Source organism: Haliotis rubra, unplaced genomic scaffold (genome assembly GCF_003918875.1).
Source record: "Haliotis rubra isolate DU_JTF1 unplaced genomic scaffold, ASM391887v1 Scf1600, whole genome shotgun sequence".
Lineage (NCBI taxonomy): Eukaryota > Metazoa > Mollusca > Gastropoda > Lepetellida > Haliotidae > Haliotis > Haliotis rubra.
The window spans coordinates 74909-100554 of NW_025765560.1; the positions used below are offsets into that span (position 1 = coordinate 74909).

General features: G+C 39.4%; 1 protein-coding gene across 1 annotated transcript; it reads left to right on the forward strand.

Moving 5' to 3' along the window:
• Window positions 1-8045: 8045 nt before the first annotated feature.
• LOC124271467 lies at window positions 8046-25521 on the forward strand. The gene is made up of 15 exons (XM_046706622.1): window positions 8046-8413; window positions 12393-12460; window positions 12667-12774; window positions 12903-13049; window positions 13181-13328; window positions 13762-13945; window positions 15609-15657; window positions 17666-17768; window positions 17915-18028; window positions 18203-18319; window positions 19002-19076; window positions 20933-21049; window positions 23367-23630; window positions 24412-24550; window positions 24790-25521. The coding sequence occupies exons 1-15, from the start codon at window positions 8080-8082 to the stop codon at window positions 25280-25282; spliced, it is 2460 nt and encodes an 819-aa protein (XP_046562578.1). The 5' UTR covers window positions 8046-8079; the 3' UTR covers window positions 25283-25521.
• Window positions 25522-25646: the final 125 nt, after the last annotated feature.

Sequence of the window (25646 nt, forward strand, 5' to 3'; positions counted from 1 at the left end):
TAATCGCATTCTTATTCTTTTCACGTTATATAACCGCTAAAAAACTACAAGAGACCTCATGGTCTAAATCGATATTGTTATCTCCAGATGTACATGTACAATATGGCAAGGATATAGACTGTATGTCGACAGCTTTACATTGCATATAAGTGCATGTCTCCAAAATGATCTGATCATAATTGTACTCTATATAGTCAAACGTTCAAATGTTGAAAGAGAAAATCAGTGTTCTGAGAAAACGTACTCAGGAAACAATGTTTGAAATTCTGGACTTCTTTCCCTTTTCATCGTTCCAGTCCAGTCTTTGCTGTTTCCATTTCACAACTCCTGAGGCAGCATGCTCCTTTTACCCAGAACGCCAACCAGAAGTTGTGCAATCAAGTTTACAACGCTTGAGTATAGCCTTAATGGTAGATATGTGGACGATATTGCAGCTTGATTGATACAAATGATACGTTCCCGATTTTATTCAGGTGAACCTTTGACTAGCCTTTGCATGTATTTATGACGAGTGTGATCGTTGGAGCACGATACACTCACTTTTTGGCGAACACTTAGTATCATTACCAACATCCCTATGTAGCCATGCTCACGATAGAGTCGAAAACGTGCAATCGACTGTTCTTTGAGATGTTTCTCTTTGATATAGAACGAGTCTTGTCAGGTCTATTTGCATACGACATTTGTCGTCTTTTGATACTTGGTATTAACATTTATATTTCCCGATCCCTTTCTTGAATATTTCAATATTCAAAACCCATCGGATCGTAATGATAAAAAACCCAGTTAAATTGTTAGGTTAAGGTACATTCCAATACACGTAAGACCAGGCAGGAGCGTGCCTGCCGAAATAGCAGCTATGACGAGCATTGTATTTTTACCTGATAATTTATACAAAAGCCTTTCCGCCATCATAGTGTCATGATATTCAAAGACAAATCTTACACCTGACATGAATTTTCACTATTCGGGGATAGCTTATCTAACTTTAATAGAACGTGGCGCCCCTTTTCTACCTTTAGCAACTACACAGGGAACTTTATGTAGGTCACATAAATCAAATCAATAGAACAATAATTTTACAAACTCCTCTAACTAACTGTTGTCAGTCGCAGCTGTTATCACTCAGATATATACCTGCATGTAACAGTTGTACAAAAAACACATCAGGCAACACCAAGCAAGGTGCCACCCTGCCCGTTAATCTTAGAAAGCTTGGTATAACACATAATCGATATGTCTTCCACTACACCGTGATAAGGGATTACAGCGATATTTCGAATGTTTACATTTTGAAAGCCAGTCGACGTGCTTGATTCACTAAAATATTAGCGTCTTGCTTGAAGTATGTAAATATGTTACTTATCATTTAATGCAACCATTACTCCAAACGTGACTACAAAAACACGTACCCCTTTCGAAGGACAGAAACCGAAACATAAGGAGTTTCGTGAGACAGGAAAAGCACCCGGGAGAATTAGGATGTTTGTGCTTGTCTTTGTCTATGCATACCGTGACATAGGTAATCCTTTTAGAGTATATGAAATGGCATAGCGTGTGTGTAATTAACCTCTTAAATTGCTGTGACACGGCTTTCATTCCACCAGTGTTTAGTTATAACTTAGATAACGTATTCAAAATCGCTTGAGAGTGGAAGATCAACTTCATGAACTGTCGGTTAATCACAGAGGATACGGATAGATAATGGCATTTTACCTACCTGACTGTATACCCCTCACAATTTAAATTTCCTTAATACTCCGTTTCTATTTTTGTGTGGGTAGTAACACCATTCTTTCAAATTTTCTATTTTTTGTTCCCCCTCATTTCTTAATAAGTGTACTACTCCGTCGTCGAATTACCTTAGCTGTGCGTGCAACGCTAAATAAAGTAAATAACTTACCTCACAAGACTTCAGGCACCAGGCATTCGACGATAGCCTGAATAAGTCATGTTATTGGGCTACGTCCAAGGACGATGTGCTAATTATTATGTGACAGAAGGGATGGCTGTCTAGCCATGAAATTAGCCTTATAGTTAAAGCGCTTGCACGTCGGACCAAATGCATTTCCCATGTTCGCCGCTGTCTTATATCAATGCAATGCAATGCAATGCAATGCAATGAAATGCTTTTTATTGAAACATGTCAATGAATATTGACTTACTCCAGAACCTGCCACAATCAACGATATCACAGTCTGTATATCATTGAATCATAAAGGATATAATACTACAATCCAGAACCAGTTATCTGCACAAGGAATGACCATCGTTTCGTGTCGTCGGGGTACACTGACATGCAATTAACATGCAACTGAATCTAAAAACAGTCATATGTTTCCAGGTGATCGGTTTTATTAGTTCCGTTCCCAGGAACACTCACTGGAACCGGGGACCTGTTCTGTATAATAGTCCCCACTGGCAATCGGAATGATCGATATGATTTGAGCTTAACATTTACATTACTCAGGAGCGCTGCTGAACTCCGTATGCAATGCTGAACAAATGAGTTTTTAATCTGGATTTGAAAGTACTGAATGTCTCTACTGATCGAAGAGAGGGGTAATTTGTTCCACAAAGCTGGGCCGACAACCAATTTACAGCTGGTAATTATATGTGATTCATGACACACAGACAAACAGAGAGACAGTATTTTTTAATGTTTAAGGCCCCTGGCCCATACAACATACACAGGAATTTGGGTACAGATTTATGCATGCAAACTAGCGATTGCATTAAAGAATAGTAATAATGCAGAATTAATTTCGTAGCTTTAAAACTTTACTGAGATATTTTCTGATTTGTTTAAACGTATTTATGTTTTCCGAAGACATCAGGTTTATGAACTTGTTGAAAGTCGGTGGATAGCAGTTGTTATCAGGGAAGCAAGTTGTTGTTCTTGACTGTACTTGTCACAAACCATCCTTACGTGATATTCATCCTCAATGAGAGATATATTATTAGAATGAAAATAGGTGCCCAGTCTGTCTTCACGTGAGATATTGGAATGTTGTCCACTTTCTATGGCTAGTTTAAAGTTGATGCATCTAAATCTTGCAATGACTATTGTATAGTATAATGGTATTTCAGGTGAAAGCAGATATTTTTCAGTATTTAGTAGTGACTTGTACTGGGAGCAATACCTGAATTTAGAAGTTTTCTGTGAGAGATAAGTGTCAGTTCTGAGTGAGACAGTCTTGTAATCTCTGTTTAAACATATCATGTTTTTGTATCTCCAATCTTCTGGCTTATCTACACAAAGCCAAAGCCATATTGAAAGAGTAGAGCCATGACATCTCCCCACAAACACCAGTAGCTGACTGCTCTACAAATGTAGTAATACAGCAGTGGGGTGCTGTCAGACTCACTCAGAACCATGTTGTTATTAGTGCTCTTGTTAAGTCTCCGATATGTTCATATTTCTGCACCATAGCATAATATAGGAGTTATCATACTGCCAAATATTCTAAACAGGTCTAAATATTCAAACGTTTGTATTATGAGTATTTGAGTATTGGTTAATTTGGTACATGTAGGCTCAATGGCAAAAGTTCTTTTGACATCTTTCAGTTACAATCATATCATATGGAATTTGGATAGACAAAGGGGAAAAAGGGATAAAAACCGTCATCACCCATATATTGCTAGTTTTGCATGATTGTTGCAAGAAGGAACGAATATTCTGGAGAATATGCTCTTTCAAAAGGCCACATATCCAATCGGATATCATTACTATTGTAAGCAATCTTCTGTGGATTGATTGTTTGCTCACATTTAACAATCATTAAGTAGGAATCAGTGAGTGAGTTAAAGTGTTACCTCACATCGACAATATTACAGCCATATTGTGACGACAGAAATTCATAAATTAAGTATAAATCTTAGAATGTTTCATAAAAGACTATCATCGAAGGACAGTATAACTAGAATATCACATTTAGATTATTAAAGCTAGCTTGAGAAAAACAACATATTAAGCTATTCATTTACAAATACAATATAAAAGTGGGCAAGAGATCGCTAGAAACTAAAGTGAGGCCACCATACTAGGGACCAAGTACGAATGACAGATGGCAAGTCGTGAGGATGTCAGACTCCAGTACCTCGCAGCGGGACCTCGCAAGTCAATTCAGTCACCACGTCAACACCCTATGAATCACAGAACAACCACAAAACACATTTAGTGCCATAGCAGGTGGTGACAATAGATACTTGGCGGACTAAAGCATGAAACTTTGCAAAGTGCTGGGGAATATGATGATAAAACATATTTTTTGGGTGTGCCCGATGTTTTGGGACCATTTTCCGAAAAAACAAAGATGGCGTATAAGATGGCTGCCAAAAATCAAAGATTTTCAATACTAACACTATATGACTTTCTCCCGCTTGATTAGAAAAAAAACAACCAACCTTGCACAGTGCCAGGGAACATCAAGTATGTGGGACAATGCACTATAAAAACGGGCTATAGATCGCCATGAATTGAAGGTAGATCACCATTTTAGGGACCATGAGGACAAACAGTACTTTCGCTCCAACTGTATTTCCACCATCACCCTTCAGCCGCTGGCGATATCAAATTAAGCCAAACATTACAAGGATACATAGTTTGCAATTAAAATACGTAGTTTGGAAAAATACTTTGAATTGAATTGGACTTACGATCAATTAATTAAATTTCTATTAAAAGGGCCGTGATTAAATGCGAACTAATTCAATTAAAAAGATCATTCACAGAAGACGATTTGAAATATGTATTCCTTGTGATAGAAACATCACATCAAATTAGTGATAATACCAGGTGCTCAAGAAACATAATTAATTCTAATGAGATCATGACGTCATATTTACTTACGTGTTATACAGTCAAACGTTTTTGGCAATGAATTAGAAGTAGATTCCAATTAAGTCGAAATGTTTTTTTAACATATGATGAAACAATCCTATTTGAGGCTTGGAGCTATGCTCCAAATACCAACATATGAATTGCAACATTCTTATCCAAGTCTCGTTTAACAGAGGAGCCATTGTGATCGATTTCTTGATATATAAATATATATATATATATAATCTTTGCTGTGCTTTACATGATAGATATCGATGACTCTTGTATCCATTTGTCATTACATGGTTTTCTGAATGTCGTTGAAATAGATCTCTGGCCGAATGCTGTAGTGCATTGTAATTTATTAGTACGAAGTTGTTTGAACAGGCTAGCTTCGGGTAGGTAGAAACTAATCTCTCGTTTGACCTAGTTTGATAAGTTCCCTGGGGTTTCACTTTGAACTCCTAACACTGTTTACTCTTCACATTCTTTACGCTCAGGTGTATCAACAAAGAAACATAATAACACCCTTTAAGACGTTATTACCACCACACCACAGTGTACACGTATGTTCTATATTGTATTCAACATCTACCTGTGAACAACGGCTCTGTGCAACTCACCTGAAAGCAAGTCATCCAAGGAAGATTGTGACCCTGACATCAACTTACAATAGGTGGCAAAGATTTGGATGGGATAGGCAACACCAGGAACGGGCTGTACGCTAATATGCGCCATTATTTCGCGATTGTGTCGAACATCTGATTCCTCGAAGTATTCACGCAAGACCCTTGCAATTCTAACAACGACGTTTGATAATTTGTAATGATTATGAACATTATAGAAAACGTCAGAGACGGTCTCTTTGGGACATATGTAAGAACCCAAAAGAAAACTTGTCCCTTGAAGGCTGCCGAAAGTTTTTGCCCTCATTACATCCACAGATATCAAATTTGGAATACCTTTTACAAGTTTATGATTTAGTCACGATATGGCTGAAATACTGCCGATGTGACTTAAAATCTTAACTCACTAACTCACTTTTACGAGTTTACTTTAAACATTTTTGAAAACATTGCCGGGGCCTTAAATGTTGCAACCTTGATGGATAACTTTATATAATGTATAGCACCCCATGCAATCTGCGTAGAAAGAGTATACAACGAAGAGTTGATAGTGTTCTGTTGGTCCCGGATATTTCAAGTTATGATCGGTATATCAGTATCAAATCCCACTCATAAAGTAAGTTGACTGATTTTGTCGTGTATAAAACTCTAGGCAATAGCGATCACGCACCTTGTATTTTAGCATTGATGTATATGTTGAATTACTTTTCAGAGTTGTTTTTTTACGCCTCTTTTAGCAATATTCCAGCAATATAACGGCGGAGGACACCAGAAATGGGCTTCACACATTGTACCCATGTGGGGAATCGAACCCGGGCCATCGGCGTGACGAGCGAACGCTTTAACCACTAGGCCACCCCACCGCCCTACAAGGTTACGAGAGGAGGGGGAGTGTGATGTATTTAGACTCGTAGACACTGCGAATACAACCTATAGAGTCGTAGGATAATAGCTATAATGATATAGATTATAAATGGATCATACCTACCTTGAGTAAATGCTGATGGGGTCCACGCGCTCTGTGATTTGGTTCATGCCTGAATCAGACAAAGACCGCATTTCCCCGAATCTGCAATTTGCAAACGAGGGATGCTATTAAATATCAGCAACAAATTGAGGTAAATATCACTTTCCCAAAATGTGCCAAAATATTTCAAATTTCAGGAAATACCAACAATATCGTTGTTCTATGCGAACGCGATTTCATCCAGGTTGTTGTTTAATTACAGTAACGTGTTGCAGAACGTGGACTTGCCAGATCACGATGTAAAGTTTTGCTTCCAACCTGCAGGACATATAATCACAGATGACTTCTCCATTGTGGTCAATAGCAACCTTCGTCAACTATTCAAATATGGATCTAGATATCGTGTACAACCTCCTACCAATTGGGATTACAACTTTAAAATCATTATGGATGCTGTCAAAGCATATGTCAAAAAACGGGCCAAAAGAGGAGAAGCACCTGTGGAATGTCTTTCAGAGTGGGTACATAATGGTGTGATTGGTGGAACACACAAACTGAAAAAGAGGAAGCATAATTGGAATAAATTCATTCTGTCCAACTCAGGCGTCATCTGCTCATGATATAGTCCCAACTGTACAAGCGACTCTGCTTTTGGCAGAGATTTCTTATGAATGTGGAAAGTTTTGTCGTTTCTATTTAGTCTTTAATAAGCCTGATCAAGAGTAGGCATTATCTGATATAACAAGTACTCACACTGTAGCAGAAATGTACACGAAACTAATTGATTTATATACCAAAAAACGTCAGGACGCTTTCAAACACACTTACTTGGCCACTAGAGTGAGTACATAATTTTATTCGTCTCTTACCAGTCTTCGTCTTCAACACAAATTCCATACCTAATGATCTACGGTATGTCACCAAATTTCCATTATCTAACTTTCACCCTGTGGTGTTTGTGAATGGTACTTTTAACCCTGTTTATAGTCTGTTTGCAGTGAAAACGTACCGATGAATTTCACTTTTAACAAAAAAGTAAATCAAATAATGTGAAATTAAGATTGCGAATCCTCATAACTTTACCTTGCCAATTGAACATTAAAATCTCAGAAGTTTATTCAACTTAGGATAAAAGTTGTTTAACAAACGATCATAGTTTCAAATCGCTATTATCGGTATGTATTAAAAGGGGGTATGCACATTAAATAAAACCCCGAGAACAAGAAGGGTTGGTTTCTACGGTAGTCTAAGTTAACGCTCATCACGGACCGCAAGTGCATTTGTTTCACTATTCCAACTACTGCGCGTACCCCCTATTAGCATTCTGACACAACGTACGAGGCAGTATTCAAATCTGAAATGAACTACGACTATGAGAATGTTGGGAGCACAGACTCAAAGATCCACCCGAGAGGTGGAGACAAGTGTAATCTGTTATTGAAATATCATTGGATAAGACTAAATGATAACACAGCCTATTTTGCTATTCGCTGTTTGAGCTCTGCGATAAGCACATTGCACGATAATAACATGCATTGCGCTGGTTGCCCAAGACAGACACGTGTATGATAGCAGACAGTTAACATGTAGTCATAGTCACATAAATGGTGCTAACTGTGACGGTGCATACAAGGTTTGGGTGACAATTCAGACCTTCGAAAATGCCGATATTGTTGTTAATATTGCTCATAACAACACTTGGTATCGACTCTGCATGTGGAACATGTGTGGCGGACAGTGACTGGAGTGTGGGAGAGTGGGGAGAATGCAGTAGATCATGTGGTGGAGGGTACCAAACCAGGAACAGAACACGTTGTTGTCATGACAACGAGTCTACGGAAACATGTCTGGAACGATGTCAGAGCAGGTCCGTTGGCGATGTCCCCGAAACCTACAGAACGTGCAACAAGTTTTGCTTCAATGGAGGGAAGTTTGATGAAAACACAGGTCTGTGTAGGTGCAGACAGGGATGGACAAGTGTATGCTGCCAAGAAGGTAAGGAAACCATTGCCATTGTTTAGGAATGTTAAATCCCATGTACAGTAACATATATACAGCAGTAAATAACAACATTCTTTGAAACGACAAGGCTGGTATACACATGGACTGTATTTGTACACGCATTTGCACTTTCTTACACTCTTCATATACTAAGGATATAAGAGGAAACTGGAAGGAATGGTCCTGAACTCGTGGTTTTGTACAACTCATTCACGCATATTTCATTTCCACGAAGCATGTGCCCGGAACTAGATATGTGAAATAGAACATGATTGGGGACATTCCACCTTTTCCCATATCCTATAATATCCAGTGATTTTTATGTGGCATGTTGTCTGTATACAGCTGAAAACGGTCATACTCAGCTAAAATGTATATATTTCCAAGCGGATCTGTGAAGTGCATACCATAAGCCTTGTTAAAACGGTCTTAATTCTTCATTCTCGTTCAACGTTGCACGCTCCTCGTCGGAACTACCGTTGTATTGTTTATTCCACAGGTCCATACTTAAAACATTCATTCATTCATTCGATCGAACACACATTGAAATGTCCGCCAACATTATAAATACAATCTCTAAAATGTCGTTATTGGTGTACCTATTTATGACGAAACGTTACTCTTTGGAAATAGCACGTCCTGGTTCCTATGCAGGTAACATATAATAAAGATGGGCAAATTGGTGCATTTTGAAGTTGCTGTCATATCCAGGAAATACTTGACAGAAGCGAAGAGATAACAACTGACGGTTGATAATGTATTAGAAACGATAGTCCTTCCACCACGTCATACATGGCCACTGTTCTCAATGCAGGAAGGTACAAAAGACTACTTATTTACAAATTTACTGACTGGTTGTCATTAGGGTCTCTCCATAGATTACCAGTGTTGGCATCGAATGTCGGTCCCCGATTCGTTCTATTGCGTATTGATTGGTGTCTGATATCATCCACGGTGCTCGACTGGGGATGCACACATACACAGATAATAGATGGCACTGAAGGATGAGGCACCATAATGTATGTGAATGTCTGATGTAGTCCAATTCAACCTTTTCTTCTTCCCCAGTGCGCCATGTTTCCAAATCACTGTTTTACAGTGAGTGAGTGGGCATGTTTTTACTGTACTTTTAGCAATATTCCAGCAATGGGGGACACCATGTGGGGCATCGAACCGGGGTTAACCACTAGGCTAACCACCGCCCCGCTGTTTTACAAACGTAAAACAATTACATAACAGATTTGCATACTACAGTGTTATACCAGACACCATCTAATGTAAAATACTAAGTAACATTAAACCAGTGTAGCTATAACAGTCTTGGATTTTCGCATAGTTACCAAACTGAGTACACCAGGGTTCCATGAAAAAGGGGTTTGCGATAGTGATTCATAAATCCCTCTGTCGAACACAGAGCAAGCAACCGCTTTTCAATGTAATTAGTGTCATGCTAATGAGTGACAATGTCTGACTCCAAGTATGTTTGTGATTCACAAAAACAAAACATTTTAAGAATATGTCAGAGTCAAGTTGGTATTATGAAGTTAATATCATGATTTTGAATATTTATTAATGATTTTTTGTGATAATATAATCAGTTTATGCATATTCGAGGCAGTCGGATAACCTAGTGATTACAATCGTCACGTTGGAGTTCACCCTTAATTGTGAAGGTACATTGTGAAGCATATTTTCTGCTGCTCCCGGATATTGCCGGGATAATGAAACATACAACTTATATATTTAGTGCATAAGCGACGTTTCGATGTAAATTCTTTCATCGTTATCAAGCTAAAGGTGACAACAACCAAATGGTGAGAAGGTATATATACATGGTATGTTATGACAAACAGCAGATTAACATTAACAACATCATGTAATTGAATAACAAGTGGTACATAATTGGAAGAGGCCAGGGGGGGCTATGAACAACAAATATCACAAGTGATGAAGCCAATAAACAAGGGGGATTATATAGTGAGTTATGTAGTTTTGTTTCATTTTTGACTCACCAACTTCTAGAATGCCCATCAAACAATTATTGCTGGAATATTGTTGAAATATGAAATATGAAATAACATACTCCCTCTCAAATGCATGGATATAGTTATATGCATAGGATATACATTTCCACAAATTCAGTCACATATTACAGGAAAGTAGGAGTGATTTGTTACGTGATACAGGCCTATCAGAATTTAAAAAAACAACAACAGTCTTCCCGTTTGCAGAGATCACCGATTTTGGACCAGGAAGTGCAGACAATCCAGATACTTATATTTGTACATTAAAGGAAAATTGTTCTGTGTTCACTCCTAGAAACTGTTGGGTCAGGGTATGTTGGCAACAAAACGGCTTGGTAACTGAGACTGACTGACTGACTGAGTTTAGTTTTACGCCGCTTTTAGCAATTTTCCAGCAATATCACGGCGGGGGACACCAGGAATGGGCTTAACACATTGTGCCCATGTGGGGAATCGAACCCGGGCCTTCGGCGTGACGAGCCAACGCTTTAACCACTAGGCTACCCCACCGCCCCTGGTAACTGAGATAACTTGGCCCTTTGATCACTTTCAATGCACCAAGGCTCAGTAAAGCTTCATGGCAGACTGACTGAGTTTGGTTTTACGCCGCTTTTAGCAATATTCCAGCAACATCACGGCGGGGGGACACCAGAAATGGGCTTCACACAATGTACCCATGTCATGGCAGACACTTGGAGGCCATTCATAATTTAAAGCCTGGAAAGAATGATGTCCGATGCAATTTCCTATTTTTATTAGTATCATATGTTGTTTTCATAAGTGCATTCAAACGAACACTTAACAGGCGTTTGCTTCAGTTTGTGATAAGGGCCACTGGTGGGACAGGATACGCTTAGCTTTTCGTAGACACCAGTTGGTGTCATCACTAAATGATGGTGATTCATTTACACATGCTCAGGACATAGTCGAAATCACACAATCGGCATTGATATTGTGGGGTTATTTCACCTTTCAACCTTTCATATATACTCATGCAAATAATGGTTGTCACCCCCTTCAATTTTTTTAATTGGAGAGGGTGTGAGGTGTTGGGGTGGGGAGGGGGGTGACAACCATTATTGGCACGAGTATATTTCATAGCACCATCGACGTTCTTCTCCCAGTACGTTATTATTCATTTACATCAATTAATAAGGGTTACTGGCGCTTTGTGACAACAGGTTGCTTTGTGAAACATATTTGATGTGTAGAATAAAGCACGACTCCGAGGTTATGGTTGGGAAAGTAAGACCCGAGACCGATGGTCGATCAGGGCTTACTTTCCCAACCATAACCGAGGAGGAGTGCTTTATTATACATATAAACCGTCAATGATGGATGATTAGATTATCATGTAATGAAACTACATAACAGTAACTGAAGCGCTAGTAAAATCAATTTAATGTCAGTAGGCCTATCTATAAATAGATAGTTTAAATAGATAGGCTGGGAGGTAGAGTGTCCACTTAAAAACCTGATAGATGCGGTTCCAATCCTGCAAGAGAAAATATTTGCACACAAACGTTGATCTTTGTCGATCTTTTTCCATTGATTTCAAACACTCACATATCATCTGAATTTGAATGTTGATGTTAATACAGAGTTAGGAAAAAGTACAACCTTGGAAGAGGTCTTACTTACAAAAAGTAAAATCTGGGAGCAAACAAAAACCTCAAATGCGGTTATTCCGGGAAAAGAAGCTATTTCTAATATATAGCACCATTCAAGTATATATGGGTGATTACACACTGCCCTAATAGTAACTATTTTCTCAAAACATACACTGTTAGTGCAAACAGGATGGAAGAAGACCGCAACAAGAAGTCTTGACACAAACCGTAACTCAAACACAAACAAGCACCCAAAGCATCCATGTATTTTTAATATAATATATTTATTCAGAGGTTGTCCAGCCTCCTCCAATTCCAAGTTATCATTCGTTCTTTCAGTTTCTACGTCCTATAAGTTCGATTGCAGCATCACCACAAGCAAAACATACCAGGACGTACCACCTCAGGTAGTTAAATACTTTCTTTTTCAATTTCAATCTTGTCCTCCCGCGTTAACAAAAGGAGCAAGTGATTGATAACTGAACTACTCAAGGATTTCATATATTTATGTCACATGGACGATAAGGAAAATGAAGGTTTATACATACATATATAAACAGCATTTGTCTACATGGTCATAAGTCTTACTACCGATAAATAACTCTCATTATAGGCAGCAGATGGGCCAGAAACTACGTCTCTCAGCAGAGTCTATGTTGTGAAAGCACAGATGCCAAATGAACCTTTCACCAAGGAAAGCTTTCATCCACTGAACATAAATGTAAGTACTGATAGAGCTACATTTGAAAACAAAAAGAAAGTGTTGACATAGTCTCAGCACTACCTGGTGACGGATAATCCCTTGATTTATATCATACAATTATTTGAATTTGGCTGTTGTTTTCGCAGATGGTTATCAGATTATGCTCACATAACATCCAGAGCATAAATGGGTGCACGATCGACCAAACATCAACATCTCTGAACTTACTTCATAATGGCACGGTAATCTACAACGAAAGGTATCTTGGAGATGTGAGCCATGTCTTCCTCGAGGTAAGGCGTACTTTGGAATATAGTAACAGGTGAAGATCACATGACATCATTCCGTTTATGGAATACTATTTAATACGATAATGCCCACAGTTTATTGGGTTTTCTTCTAATAAATATATTCATAGTTACAGATCTCCCAGGGTGACAGAATAGTAGAGTATGACTGGATCCCAGAATTTCTCGATGTAAATGATCAGGATACACACTTTTACTGCTCAAGGGACTTTTCACATAGTCAGCATTCTGACCTTGGGCGACACCGACGATGGGCCAATCGACGTAAGCTATGCATTCCCGAACCTCCACAGGAATTTAGAGCTGACTATCATATTAACCTATAAGGCAAAGAATGATATATTTTCACATAACTGTCCTTGTTGTATACATCCATGCATTGGATTGGGAGCAAAGAAGTAGTTTATATAATGTTGGGAAATACATAAACCACATAGATATTTCGGGAAACAGTGAGGCACCTCTCTCCTATTGCAGATCAAAGTAATTAGGCCTAGAAGAGACACTGGAAACACATTTGACAAAATGTGAATATGCTCAGTGATTACAAGTCCGTTGTTATTGGTGCCATTTGTGACACTTTAACTTTGCCTCTGTTTAAAAAGGATATTAATCAGTAGCTAAAAGATTTATATACATTTGTACAGTGTAATAAGTTCATTGTATAACGTCATCTGATTTTCGTATGTATAACTAGGTTTAAAGATTGTTATACGGACAAGTGGAAGTCTCTCCTCGGGTACTGATGCCACCGTCACCATGAAAATTAACGGCGAGAAAGCCAGCTCTCGAAATATGGATATGGACGGACACTTTGAGAGAAGAGATGTTGATACCAGTATGCGTAGTATCAATGAGATAGGGAAAATACAGAGTATAAGGTAAACGAAACTGATAGTGTTTGTTTGTTTGTTCAGCTGATAAATGAGGGAAATATGAAATATTTGCTAAATCGCAGTTGATTGTACAATTCCATGTCCAGTAAGACCTTGTTATTATTGGCCTGTGGGTTTCAACTCTTATCAAACAGCATTTGAGCGAGAGTCATATCAGGTTCATTGGAATCATTGTCATCAGAACATCCTCTCTTTTACCCTAAAATTTAAAAGTTGTTATATTAGGCACCAAAGTGTTGAGATAATTTCAGTTGCTTTTGGTGATACTCCTGACTGTAAAGTTGTCTCAAACTATGTTGAATCATACAGATTCGCTGTGTAATACTGTCATTTCCAAACTGGGACTTAAATAAGCATTAAGGTATGATGCAAATTATATTTTGTTTGGTGAGAGAAACGGTTCAAACAATGTTTCACCAAATACACCATAGGTCAAATTGATATATCCGAGATACTGTTTTGATACAAGGTGCAGTATGCAAGCGAGATTGCATGTCAAGGATAGTGGATCTCACTGAATCTTCTGGATTTAACGGTTCAAAATGATTTGGAAGGTGATGTGGCCGGGTGTCAGAGACAAAGGCAGACCCCAATAACAGTGGTATATATGTCACTGCCTGAAGGGTGATAGGAGCAGTTGTAACATTTATTGTAAATGATCCAGAGATAGCTAGGACTCCTGGGAATACAAGCAAGACACCGCATCAAATGGCAGATGAAGTTGACAAAATGTCTAGCACTTGTGATATCCGCAAAAGAAGACAGTGCTGGCTGGACAACAGCATTTGATATATTCTCAGTTGATGGTGTCTTGGGAAGGAAGAACAGATGTAATAGAACGTCTAGCTCCCATTGCAAATGCCACGCCAGTGGTTCAGAGACCAGATCAGGGGCATCATAACAGGCTGAAAGATACTGGACAGTTTGTTGAGGAAAGTCTTGCCAAGGATCTAATCAGACCAAACAACAGTGCTTGGGAAATCAGGGTGGTTTGGGTTAGAATACGCAACTCGTCCACAAGGTATTGCGTTGATTTTACACGAAAATAAAACAGGGTTGGAGACAGCTTGCCCATCCCAACAATCGTCGACAGTTTGGGTAGAGTGGGAACGACAACATACAAAGTTGCGTCCCTTGGTAAGATCACTTGGGTGGTAACTCACCTGCATGAGGTCAACAAATGTCGAGATGCTTTTGTTTCGCACAAAGTGGGCTGCAGAGAGGCGAGAAATGAACATATTGAGTGTCTGATTGACACTGACGGCTCCATCAATGTTGAAGTTGCAGGGCAAAATATTTCCACAGACTCCAGCCTGAGAACACGATTATGAACTTTTTTATTTCCTAAATCAAAGTGAAAATAAATTGTTGTAAACATAGGCTTTGTCCTAATTTATCGTGTACTTATAAAAGTATTAGTATGGATTAAATACAGATATGTCTAGAGCGTGGTGATAGGGATGGGATGGGCTTACGATCAAATGGAAATAACACTAGATACCTGAAGTGATAACGAAAGCAAACACTGTCAGTGTGGGAACATTCGAATATTGCCAAGCAACTGGTAAGGGGATGGTACGTGATACAATGTTCGGTACATATTCCTGGGACTTGTTGTCACATACCATAGTATTTTTGTTTGTTTCAGGATTTGGCATAACAACCAGGGAAGTGGCCCTGGGTGGAAGTTAGACTGGGTAATGTTTGTATTGTATTCTCATCTTCCTGTAGGCTTGAATCAGCACTATTACATTATTCCTTAATGCCCAACTAGTGAACAGATGAAGTGAACAACTAATTCAGTCACCTGGCACAGGGGACACCAACATGTATTAATTGTGTGTTAAACTCAGGTTGTAAACTCCAATGAGCCGAACATTGACCGCTCACCATCACCTTCTTTTATTGCTCGTATACACGAAAAGGCAAATGGTTCTTCACATTTTCATATATATGAATAGATGTTATTATATACGTAAACACATATATGTGATTTATATAAACTTATATTAGAATATTTGAATGCTTTGGGGAAAATAGTGTACTCCATATAACTGAACATCTTTAAACAGGACGTTCTCTGTAACAAGACGCATGTTTTCGCTCACGCCAAAATCCTTCATCGTGTATCATTATTCAACTCCCGCCAACGGGACATTCTCTCCAAGTAGTCCCTCACTATATCGATTCCAAGAGTGACTTTACAGTTTTTCCAGAAATTATTGAGATAATATTTGTTTCCTAATACTGATAATATAATTTTAAAATAGGTGTTACATTATGTCGTGAGGTACTCAATATGGGAGGCAACTCTTGTAGGCTTAAAAATTAACCTTACTACATCAAGAGTTATCTCCCCTGGTGTAGCTGACGGCTTCATGTGTTGACGTGGCAGATTTGACAGCAGAAGAGAAAAGAAAGCTGGTTCCAGATGATTTTGAAAGGGGTGTGACATGGTAGACATGACATTCCTCTGTCTACAGTATACAGTACTTTGAAGAATATTCAGTCAGGAAAATTGAAAAGCGTTGAGAATATCAGAAATGAGGTGATTAAGAATTACAAAGACTAAACAGGATGAAAAAGCGCGGAATTCCCTCACCATTGATGATAGATGCAGAAAAACACGTTTAAACTGGTGTAGGGTTCACGAAAATCAAAATTGGGATAATGTTGTTTTTTCTGATGTAAGTTCTGTCTGGCTTTCTCCGAACTGTGTGAAAATTTTGAAACATCTACCAACTCCCAAAACATAGCCCGAAATTTCACACGTGGGGTGGGATATCATCGAGTGACGCCGTTGCATTTTCACGAATTTGACAATTTAAAAAGGAGCGATATGTTGACATCTTAAATGGTCACCTCCTTCCAATGACCCGAACACTGTATGAAGATAATTGGATTTTCCAGCATGATAACGACCCAAAACACACTTCGGGCTGCACAAACAGTGGTTGTCGGACGAAAATGTTCCAAGTATTAGGCTGGCCCAGCTACAGCTCTTAACTCTATTGAGAATGTGTGGGGACTAATGAAGGACAGAATAAACCAAAAAGGACGAAATCTTGAGGATCTGAAGAAAGAGTGAGTGAGTGAGTTGAGTTTTACGCCGCAGTCAGCAATATTCCAGCTATATTGTGGTATGAAGAAAGAAGTGCTCGAATATTGAGATACGCTGTCACACTATTTCAAACAAACTTTGATTTGTAGTGTACTTAGGCGCATTCAGTCGTGTATTGCAGGGCAAGGAGGTATCACAAAGTACTGGAAAGACACTTAGACTGTATGAGAATCATATCTCAAAATATTCAGTTAAGTAAAACATTTATAGTTTATATACATGTATTAAATATTTGCCGAAACAACTTTCTCCATAATTTCTGGGAAGACTATATACAGTTATCTATTACACGTAACTGGGGATCCAAACCCTTTAAAATTTCTCAAGAATTTTATTTTAAGGATAAGTTTAAATCACATTGAAATACATGAGTTTCAAAAACGTATTTCAACATCTTTTAATATTTGATATTGATTTAAGTTAACCAAATATATTTACTTACTTACTTCTTTGAATCTTGTTTGTGACGAAACAGACCAGTTGTAACTCAGTCAACAGAGGGTTCCGTCCGGTAGTGGTGTATTAACAAACTATCCATATCCTCACTGCAGGTTACATGTATCTGTAACACTTCTTTTTGACAGGTGCACATTTATGAATTATCTGAACCGGATGTAATATATGAATTCGGATGTAACTGCTGGTTAGACGGCGGTCGCAATGGTAAAGACCTCAGGCATAGAACAGGTAGGCACACACTTAATGTATGGTGACATTCACACAGATCAATATCTTATTGATGAAACGTCATGAAAATATAAACAAAATAGAAAACCTTTTCATCCCAATTATTTGTGTCATATATGAAATTGAATAATCTGTTTTCCCTTTAGATTGTCCGAATATAGCCAACTGTGTAACACAGCGTTGTCGAACCTGTACAACATGCCAGTCACGGTCGAAGGATTATTTCTTTAGATTATCTACAGACGGAGAAACATGCGACAGTAAGTTGATCCATATTTCAAGGATGAATATCAATATATCAAGGATATCAACGATGAATGTCAATATGAATAGTTCTGCGATGAATGGCATGTACATTATTCCGGAAAGACATTGATTTATTGTAAATTTATGTCACATTTGATTAGTTCTGATTTTCTCTTGTCTCCTTGCAGGATGTCCTGTCATACCAAACTGTCAGACACAGCCTTGCTTGACATGTGACGCTTGCAATCCACCCACAAAAAACAACGTCATCTTCAAACTAACTGGAGGGAACACAACATGCGAACGTACGTTGTCTTGTGACTTCTTCATTGTAGAATTAAAGTGTACCAGCAGTAGTAATGTGTCTTACATTCTCATTTCCTCCACACTGACAACATCTATGTGGAATTGTGGCCAAATACATTTAAAGTCACAATGTCACATATTTTCAACAATATTTTGGTCTATAATTTATATATTAGGGGCATATGCACTCACTTTAGCTTCCTGTTGATGCAATAAAATTGTTATTATCCCTTACGACTTGCCTGAAATTGATAATTCAAACTTCGAGGCGAACAGCTTCCAAACATATAACACTTGCCATATGTGGAATGTAAACGATTGATGCGAACATCGAAAACTGTCGCAAGCGGTGTTGTCGGTATTTGCCGAACTGGTTTCAATCACAATTTGCACGTACATTATTCGTAAAAAACGTTCCAAGGGACATAACTCTATGGGGTTCGCTTGAAATAAAGTTCGGCCGGTAGAGGGCACGAGAGTCGATTTAATGCATCGTTGCATTAATTCATCCGAACCTTTTAATTTAGCATTGTAATCTAAATACGTATTTTTTGGGAATAGATTATATGGTAGCTTCCCTGAGGGCTGATAGTATTATTGAGAGAAATGCATTATGTATTTATGAGAAGTGTGGTGTGACATCGTGAAGTGATCATCTGACAGAAGCATTTTGCATTCCAGGTTCTTGTCAGGATATGGGAAGTACAGCTGAAATGTCCCTACAGTGGCTTAGTCCAGACAAGGAGAGATGTGACTGTGAGTTTAGTTATCAGAACAATGAAAATGTTAAACATCTGTAAATAACCCTACGAACAAACACTACGACGTGGTGTTACGAGTATGAGTATGATAATTCGATTATCATAATAACTATTATATATATATATATATTGAGTCAAAAAAGAAACTTCACAAAATGTAATTTGAAAAATAATGAATTATTTTTCTCTGATGATACATCTATGTATCCGAAATGGGATCCCTATCTTTCGACTCTAGAAAAACGTTAGCAAAACCCACGCAAACCCATCCATTCGACGTGCAAATGACGTTAGTGCCAAATCAGGTTTTGCACGTGCTGTCGATCACGTGATCTTCGCATCGAAGTTTTCTTCATATGTACGTGTTTGCATTGGCCTCAAGAATTGAAAAAACACTTTTAAACCACAGTTCTAACGGTACTTGAAATGCCACGATTGTCAAATCTGCAACGTGAACGTGCCGTTGGCATGTTGCAAGCGGGAAGATCAGTTATTGACGTCGCAAGAGCTATGGGATGCAGCCGTCGTACTGTGTATGACTTGCGAGGTCGTCTACAACAAACTGGCACCACTTCTGACCGCCCAAGGTCGGGTCGTCCACGTGTGACGTCACGAGCAGAAGACCGTCAAATCGTCCTACGTCACCTACGTGACCGATTTCTGCCGGCTACACGAACCAGGGCTGAGATGTTTAGAGGTCGACTGTCCTCACAGACCATTCGAAATCGGTTGCGGGCTGCCAGTCTCAATTCTCGACGTCCATATCGTGGGCCAATATTGATGCCGTTTCATCAACGTCAACGTCTGCTGTTGGCCCAACGTCACCTCCGATGGACCCAGAGAGATTGGAATCGAGTCGTCTTTAGCGATGAATCCAGGTTTACCCTCAGATTCGCAGACGGCAGGCATAGAGTCTGGAGACGACGTCGTGAACGGTATGCCCAATGTTGTGTACAGGAAGTCGACAGATTCGGGGGCGGAAGTTGCATGGTGTGGGGTGCTTTCTGTGGGAACAACCGTTCCCGACTTCTGGTCATCCGTGGACACCTCACAGCTGCTGCTTACCGCGACCAGGTGCTCACCCCATGGCCCAGGTCTACAGTTCCAGCATGATAATGCTCGGCCGCATACCGCGATGTTGATACGAAATTTCCTTCAAAACGCTGGAATCAACGTCATGGACTGGCCATCGAGGTCCCCTGACCTTAATCCAATAGAGCACGTTTGGGATGCACTTGGCAGAAGGCTTCGTGGTCTTAGAAACAAACCTCAGAATTTGCAGGAACTTGGCGCAGAATCCCCAACCACGTGTTCACAAACATCAGGCAGTCGATGAGGAGACGGTGTTTGGCAGTAGTGAATGCGCGGGACGGCCATACACGATATTGAACTGAGAAATTTCACATTTTTATTCTTGTGACTTGACATTCTGTATACCCATGTTTTGGCACGGCGGTGTAGCCTAATGGAACTGATTATGGCACTGTCAGTGTATCGAGTACATCACACAGATCTCAGCAATGAAATTATAACAATTTAACCATCTTACCATCTCTTGTTCTTTTATAGTGCCCTGAAGAAAGAATGTGAAGTTTCTTTTTTGACTCAGTATATATATATATTCGTTTCTTTTCTTTTATATGTATTTAACATGCTAGAGTTACAGCAAGGCGTTAGGTGTTTATAAGTCTTTTATATAAATCAAATTGGACTCTTTAATGATGCTGTTAAAATCACTTCATTTAAATCAATCATCAGAAATTATAATGAACAGTATGTAATCCTCAAATTATGTCAAGATCTATATTTACAATAATTCAATTAGTCCCTTTGATTTCATCTATATTCCAGTGACCTGCTCATACGTGGACAACAGGTGGTGTTGGCCTGGCAACTGTTCCAGTGGTCTGATGACATCCTGCTCGTGTGAAAGTGGATTCAGGAAGTCAGGGAACTCCACCTGTGACAGTGAGTGTTTCACAATTTGACAATTCATGACAGTTAAATCCCGTCCGGGTAGTTGAAGAGAAAAGTAAAATAGCCCTCATCTGGCACGCATCTTTCTAGACGCACTTTTTTCTACTACTTAAAGGTTTCTCAAATCACGTAGTCTGTCCCTAAAATGAGCGAGTATGGTTTAACGCAACTTGTAGCAACAGTCACGAAATATCACTGCAGGGGACACCAGAATTGTGCTTCACACATTGTGTTTAATTGATGAAGCGAACCAGAATCATCGGGGTGTCGAGCAAACACATAGTGAGTGAGTGAGGATAGTTTTACGCCGCACTCAGCAATATTCCAGCTATATGGCGGAGGTCTGTAAATAATCGAGTCTGGACCAGACACTTCACTGATCAACAGCATGAGCATCGATCTGCGCAATTGGGAACCGATGACATGTGTCAACCAAGTCAGCGAGCCTGACCACCCGACCCCGTTAGTCGCCTCTCACGACAAGCATGGGTTACTGAAGATCAATATTCTAACCCGGACCTTCACGGGTAGCGAACACATAAACCACCAAGGCTTCCCGTCGTGAAAGCGAGGTAACTCTAATATGCAAGTGGTCAATGTCATTACATAAGGTATACCTGACTCCTCGACACAGCAGTTAACATTGTTTCCATTGTACCACTACGGCTTCACCAGAAGCATGTGTGCAGGAATCATTGATGAGAAAAGGATGAGCATATCCTACCATAGCCTTGAAACTTGCCAAAGGCAAGTCATCTGTTCACCTGAAATCACATTTATACATGACATACATAGGCTTTTGATGCTTCAGATTTTGAAGTTCCCTCTACATGCTTGCAGTGAATCCTTTTAAGACCACTACTTAGACACTGACGCCTGGGCCTAGATTTTCGAAGCTCTCTTAGCGCTAAGATAGTCGTAAGTTAATGTTAATGCATGGCACTTCCGACTATCTAAGCGCTAAGAGAGCTTCGAAAATCTAGGCCCTGATCAGTCAATTGTCGAGCAGGAGTCATTTGTCATAAAGTATTATCTTCATAAGAAGGGCATGATTCAATGTACCTAAAAAGAACACAGTAAAGACACTTGAAGAGACATCATTATTCTTGTCACACATTCTTGTGGGTAGTTATATTTTTACTTTAAATATGACTGACTGAGTTTGGTTTTACGCCGCTTTTAGCAATATTCCAGCAACATCACGGCGGTGGACACCAGAAATGGGCTTCACACATTGTACCCATGTGGGGATTCGAACCCGGGACCTCGGCGTGACGAGCCGACGCTTTAACCATTAGGTTACCCCTACGCCCCCTTTAAATATGAAGGCATATGCATTATATCTAAATATAACAGTGATGAGGTGGTTTCACATGTCTATTCAAGATCGTATCTCGGACGGGATATGCCTGCATCTTGCTTAAATATCTTGTCTCAAAAATTGTACGTGCACAATTATCAATAAGAAAATCCATCATCTCACATATTGTTCTTTCAGTAAACGTCCATAAATTAAAGAATGACATTTTCTCCTTATTGGTGCCAAGTTACATAGTGGTGTTCAAAGTTTAAACACTTTAAACATTTCAATTTCTTTCACGGAAAAAAGACCCCAAGCAAATCTTGAGACGTTCTCAGAATCCACATGGTATGGATTCAGCGAGCTAATCTCAAATACTTTCTGTGATTATGAAAAAAAACCTTCTTTGATAATAATAATGCTCATAGTTAATCTGTGTGACAGGGATTTCCTGGTGCATTTTCTGGACCAAGCACTCTCACTCAATTTCAATATTTCCAGCTTGCATCGTTGGGTTTCGCAGTCAATCATAGAGCTGGTGCATAGAACCCTCTCCATACACTAGTTGACTGTGTTCCGAATATCTCTCCCGTGGATGTTTTTCATGGTTATCACTGTCTGTTCCTAACGCCTGTCATAAAGGGGTGTTTGCCAAGTGGTTAAAGCGTTCGAACTCACACCGAAGACCAGGGTTCGATTCCCCACATGGGTACAATGTGTGAAGCCCAATTCTGGTGATATTACCGGAATATTGCTAAAAGCGGCGAAAAACCATAATCATAAACTCACTCTATCACAAAGCTGGTTACAGGTTCACGGTTACAGGCCCGTGAGATATTGATAACCTTGAATTTATAAGTATTTTGATCATGATCACAAGCGACCAACTACACTGCGTTTTGCTTTACTTAAACTTTAGTGCTGCTTTCATTCATTGTCTAACCAATACATGTGTGCTTCAAATATTATACTATATCCACACAAACAATCAGATATCTTATTTTGTAGTTACCACAAAGGCGGATTTGCTCACTTGCAACATTGGAATAGAAGACCACAGACACGAGGTCAGGAACAGCACCAGTATTGGCAACACCACAAGCTGTTATTCACAGACAGACATATATATCAACATACAACCTGAGTCTATGTCCTTTAAAATAACTTCTGAGTGCCAAAAGAAAATATTATCAACTCCGCCTGTGTATATCAACAGGACCTATATCGGCATCGTGGACAGTAGCCTCACAGTTACAAGACAAGACATCTCAGGTAGAATACGCTACAGCACCCAACGTATTATTGAGTGAGTGAGTCAGTGAGAGGATGAGTGAGATGTCTTTAACGCCGTTTTGATCGGTTACACCAGGACGTGAAGGATGGTTGTGGAAGGAAGCTAATATCAGGTCTAAGACGTTTATCATTCTGGAATAGTGCTTGATGACGGGTCCGGTGCTTAGAAACCAGTAAACATAATCAGCTCAAATTTGATTTTCTGGCCTGCATCGTAATCTGTTGCAACCCGCGACCCCAATTTCAAATGCTCAACAATGTAATGCTATGTGTTGTTGTAGGAATGCCAGAAACACTTCCAGATTTGCCATTGGCCGACTGCCCCTTGGTATTGCTGCTTAATATCGCATTATAGATAAAAGCATAGATAGACACAAGTCTACAAGTCAGCAGATAAACACGTCTTTTCCACTGTGGGATCCCATTGAGTCGGGCGATTTGAGTCACTTTCCCGTTATAATAGGGGCGGTGGGGGTAGCCTAGTGATCAGTGCGTTCGCTCGTCAGATCGCAAAATTGCTTAAGGCTGTATAAAACAACACAACTCCACCCACCCACATGATCATATGTTCACATCATAAATTATATTTACAAAACCAGCAGGTGTGTATCGGGCGTCAGTTGTATTAATCAAACAACATCAATACGAAGTATTTTTGAATCAGTTCCAGTTAGTGATCACAATAAAAAATGATAACAGGATATTTTTTTATGATTCCTGAAGGCCAGAATGTATCAATCAATATTTTTACATGTTAAAGGTGCAGAACACATTTTGTCTTCCACCCCGTTGAGGGGAGGTGGCAACTGCAACAAAACACTCTCGTCGTCCACACCTTCACCAAGTCTGTCCTGTGACAGAGTACTGATTGGTTCATCCTCCCTGCAAAATGGAGAATGGTAAAACCTTGTTTAACAGTGATCAAGTACAAGTGTGGTCATCTCCACGTAATTAAAGTTGATATTCACTAATGGAAAATAATGATTCAATGTTCATTTTGTCGTCATTTGTCCACTTATTGGACAACTGATGTAGCTAAATCTTATTTACTGATACTACAACACATTCTTACATTCATAATCATCACAAAACATGGCATTTCTGTAAGCAATAAAAACATATTAAATTATGGTTTCAGGTTATGTGGTCGAATTAAGGTCTTTTCTGGGGGTTCATTCGATTACCAAAACTTCCATAGAGACATCATTGGGAACGAAAGGTTTACCCCCCTCTCCGAAAGCAAGACCATCTGCTTCAGATACGACAACGCTGCCCCAGTTCACTGTACAACAGATTCAAGATTCCCATGTTCCTCTGCCACCCCCATGCGTTTATCCACCAGAACCACCAGATCCCCCAACATCACTGTTGAGGTGTCGGGTTGGATTGATCCGTACCCACTGCGAGGGTCCCCAGAAAAAGCCTCGGGGGGTGAAGTACTATCAGTTCCATGTGTATGGTGTGAAGCACTTAGATCTGAATACACTGGATGTCGACTATGCCAACAATATATCTCATTCAAGCCACCTAACGGGCAGCAGTGTGAACATCACAGTCTCACTCCCATCAGAGCCTGCCATGTATGTTACATATGTGGAAGTCCACGATGTTGCTGGAAATGTCGGGTATAGTCGGCGTTTTTTGTTGTACGATAATTCATCTGAACTTGAGGTTAGGACAACGAAAGCACTGAGGGTAATATCTGCATCAAAGGACACTAGTTATACTTGGCAAATCCACCATGGGGACATTCAGTTAGACTGGAACGAACGCTATCATAATGAACATTACATAAACAATAACTATTTTTGCCATGTAAAGGAAGACACAGACAATGGTATATCAGGTGTATATGATCAAGTAACGGGCATTCTACCTGTCACCGGTACCGTGAGTATCAATGGCATCACAAGTTTCAAGTACAAATGGAGTCTCAACAATGGTTCAAAAACGTCGTGGGCATCAGTTTCAGATTTTACCAACCAATCTCTGAGC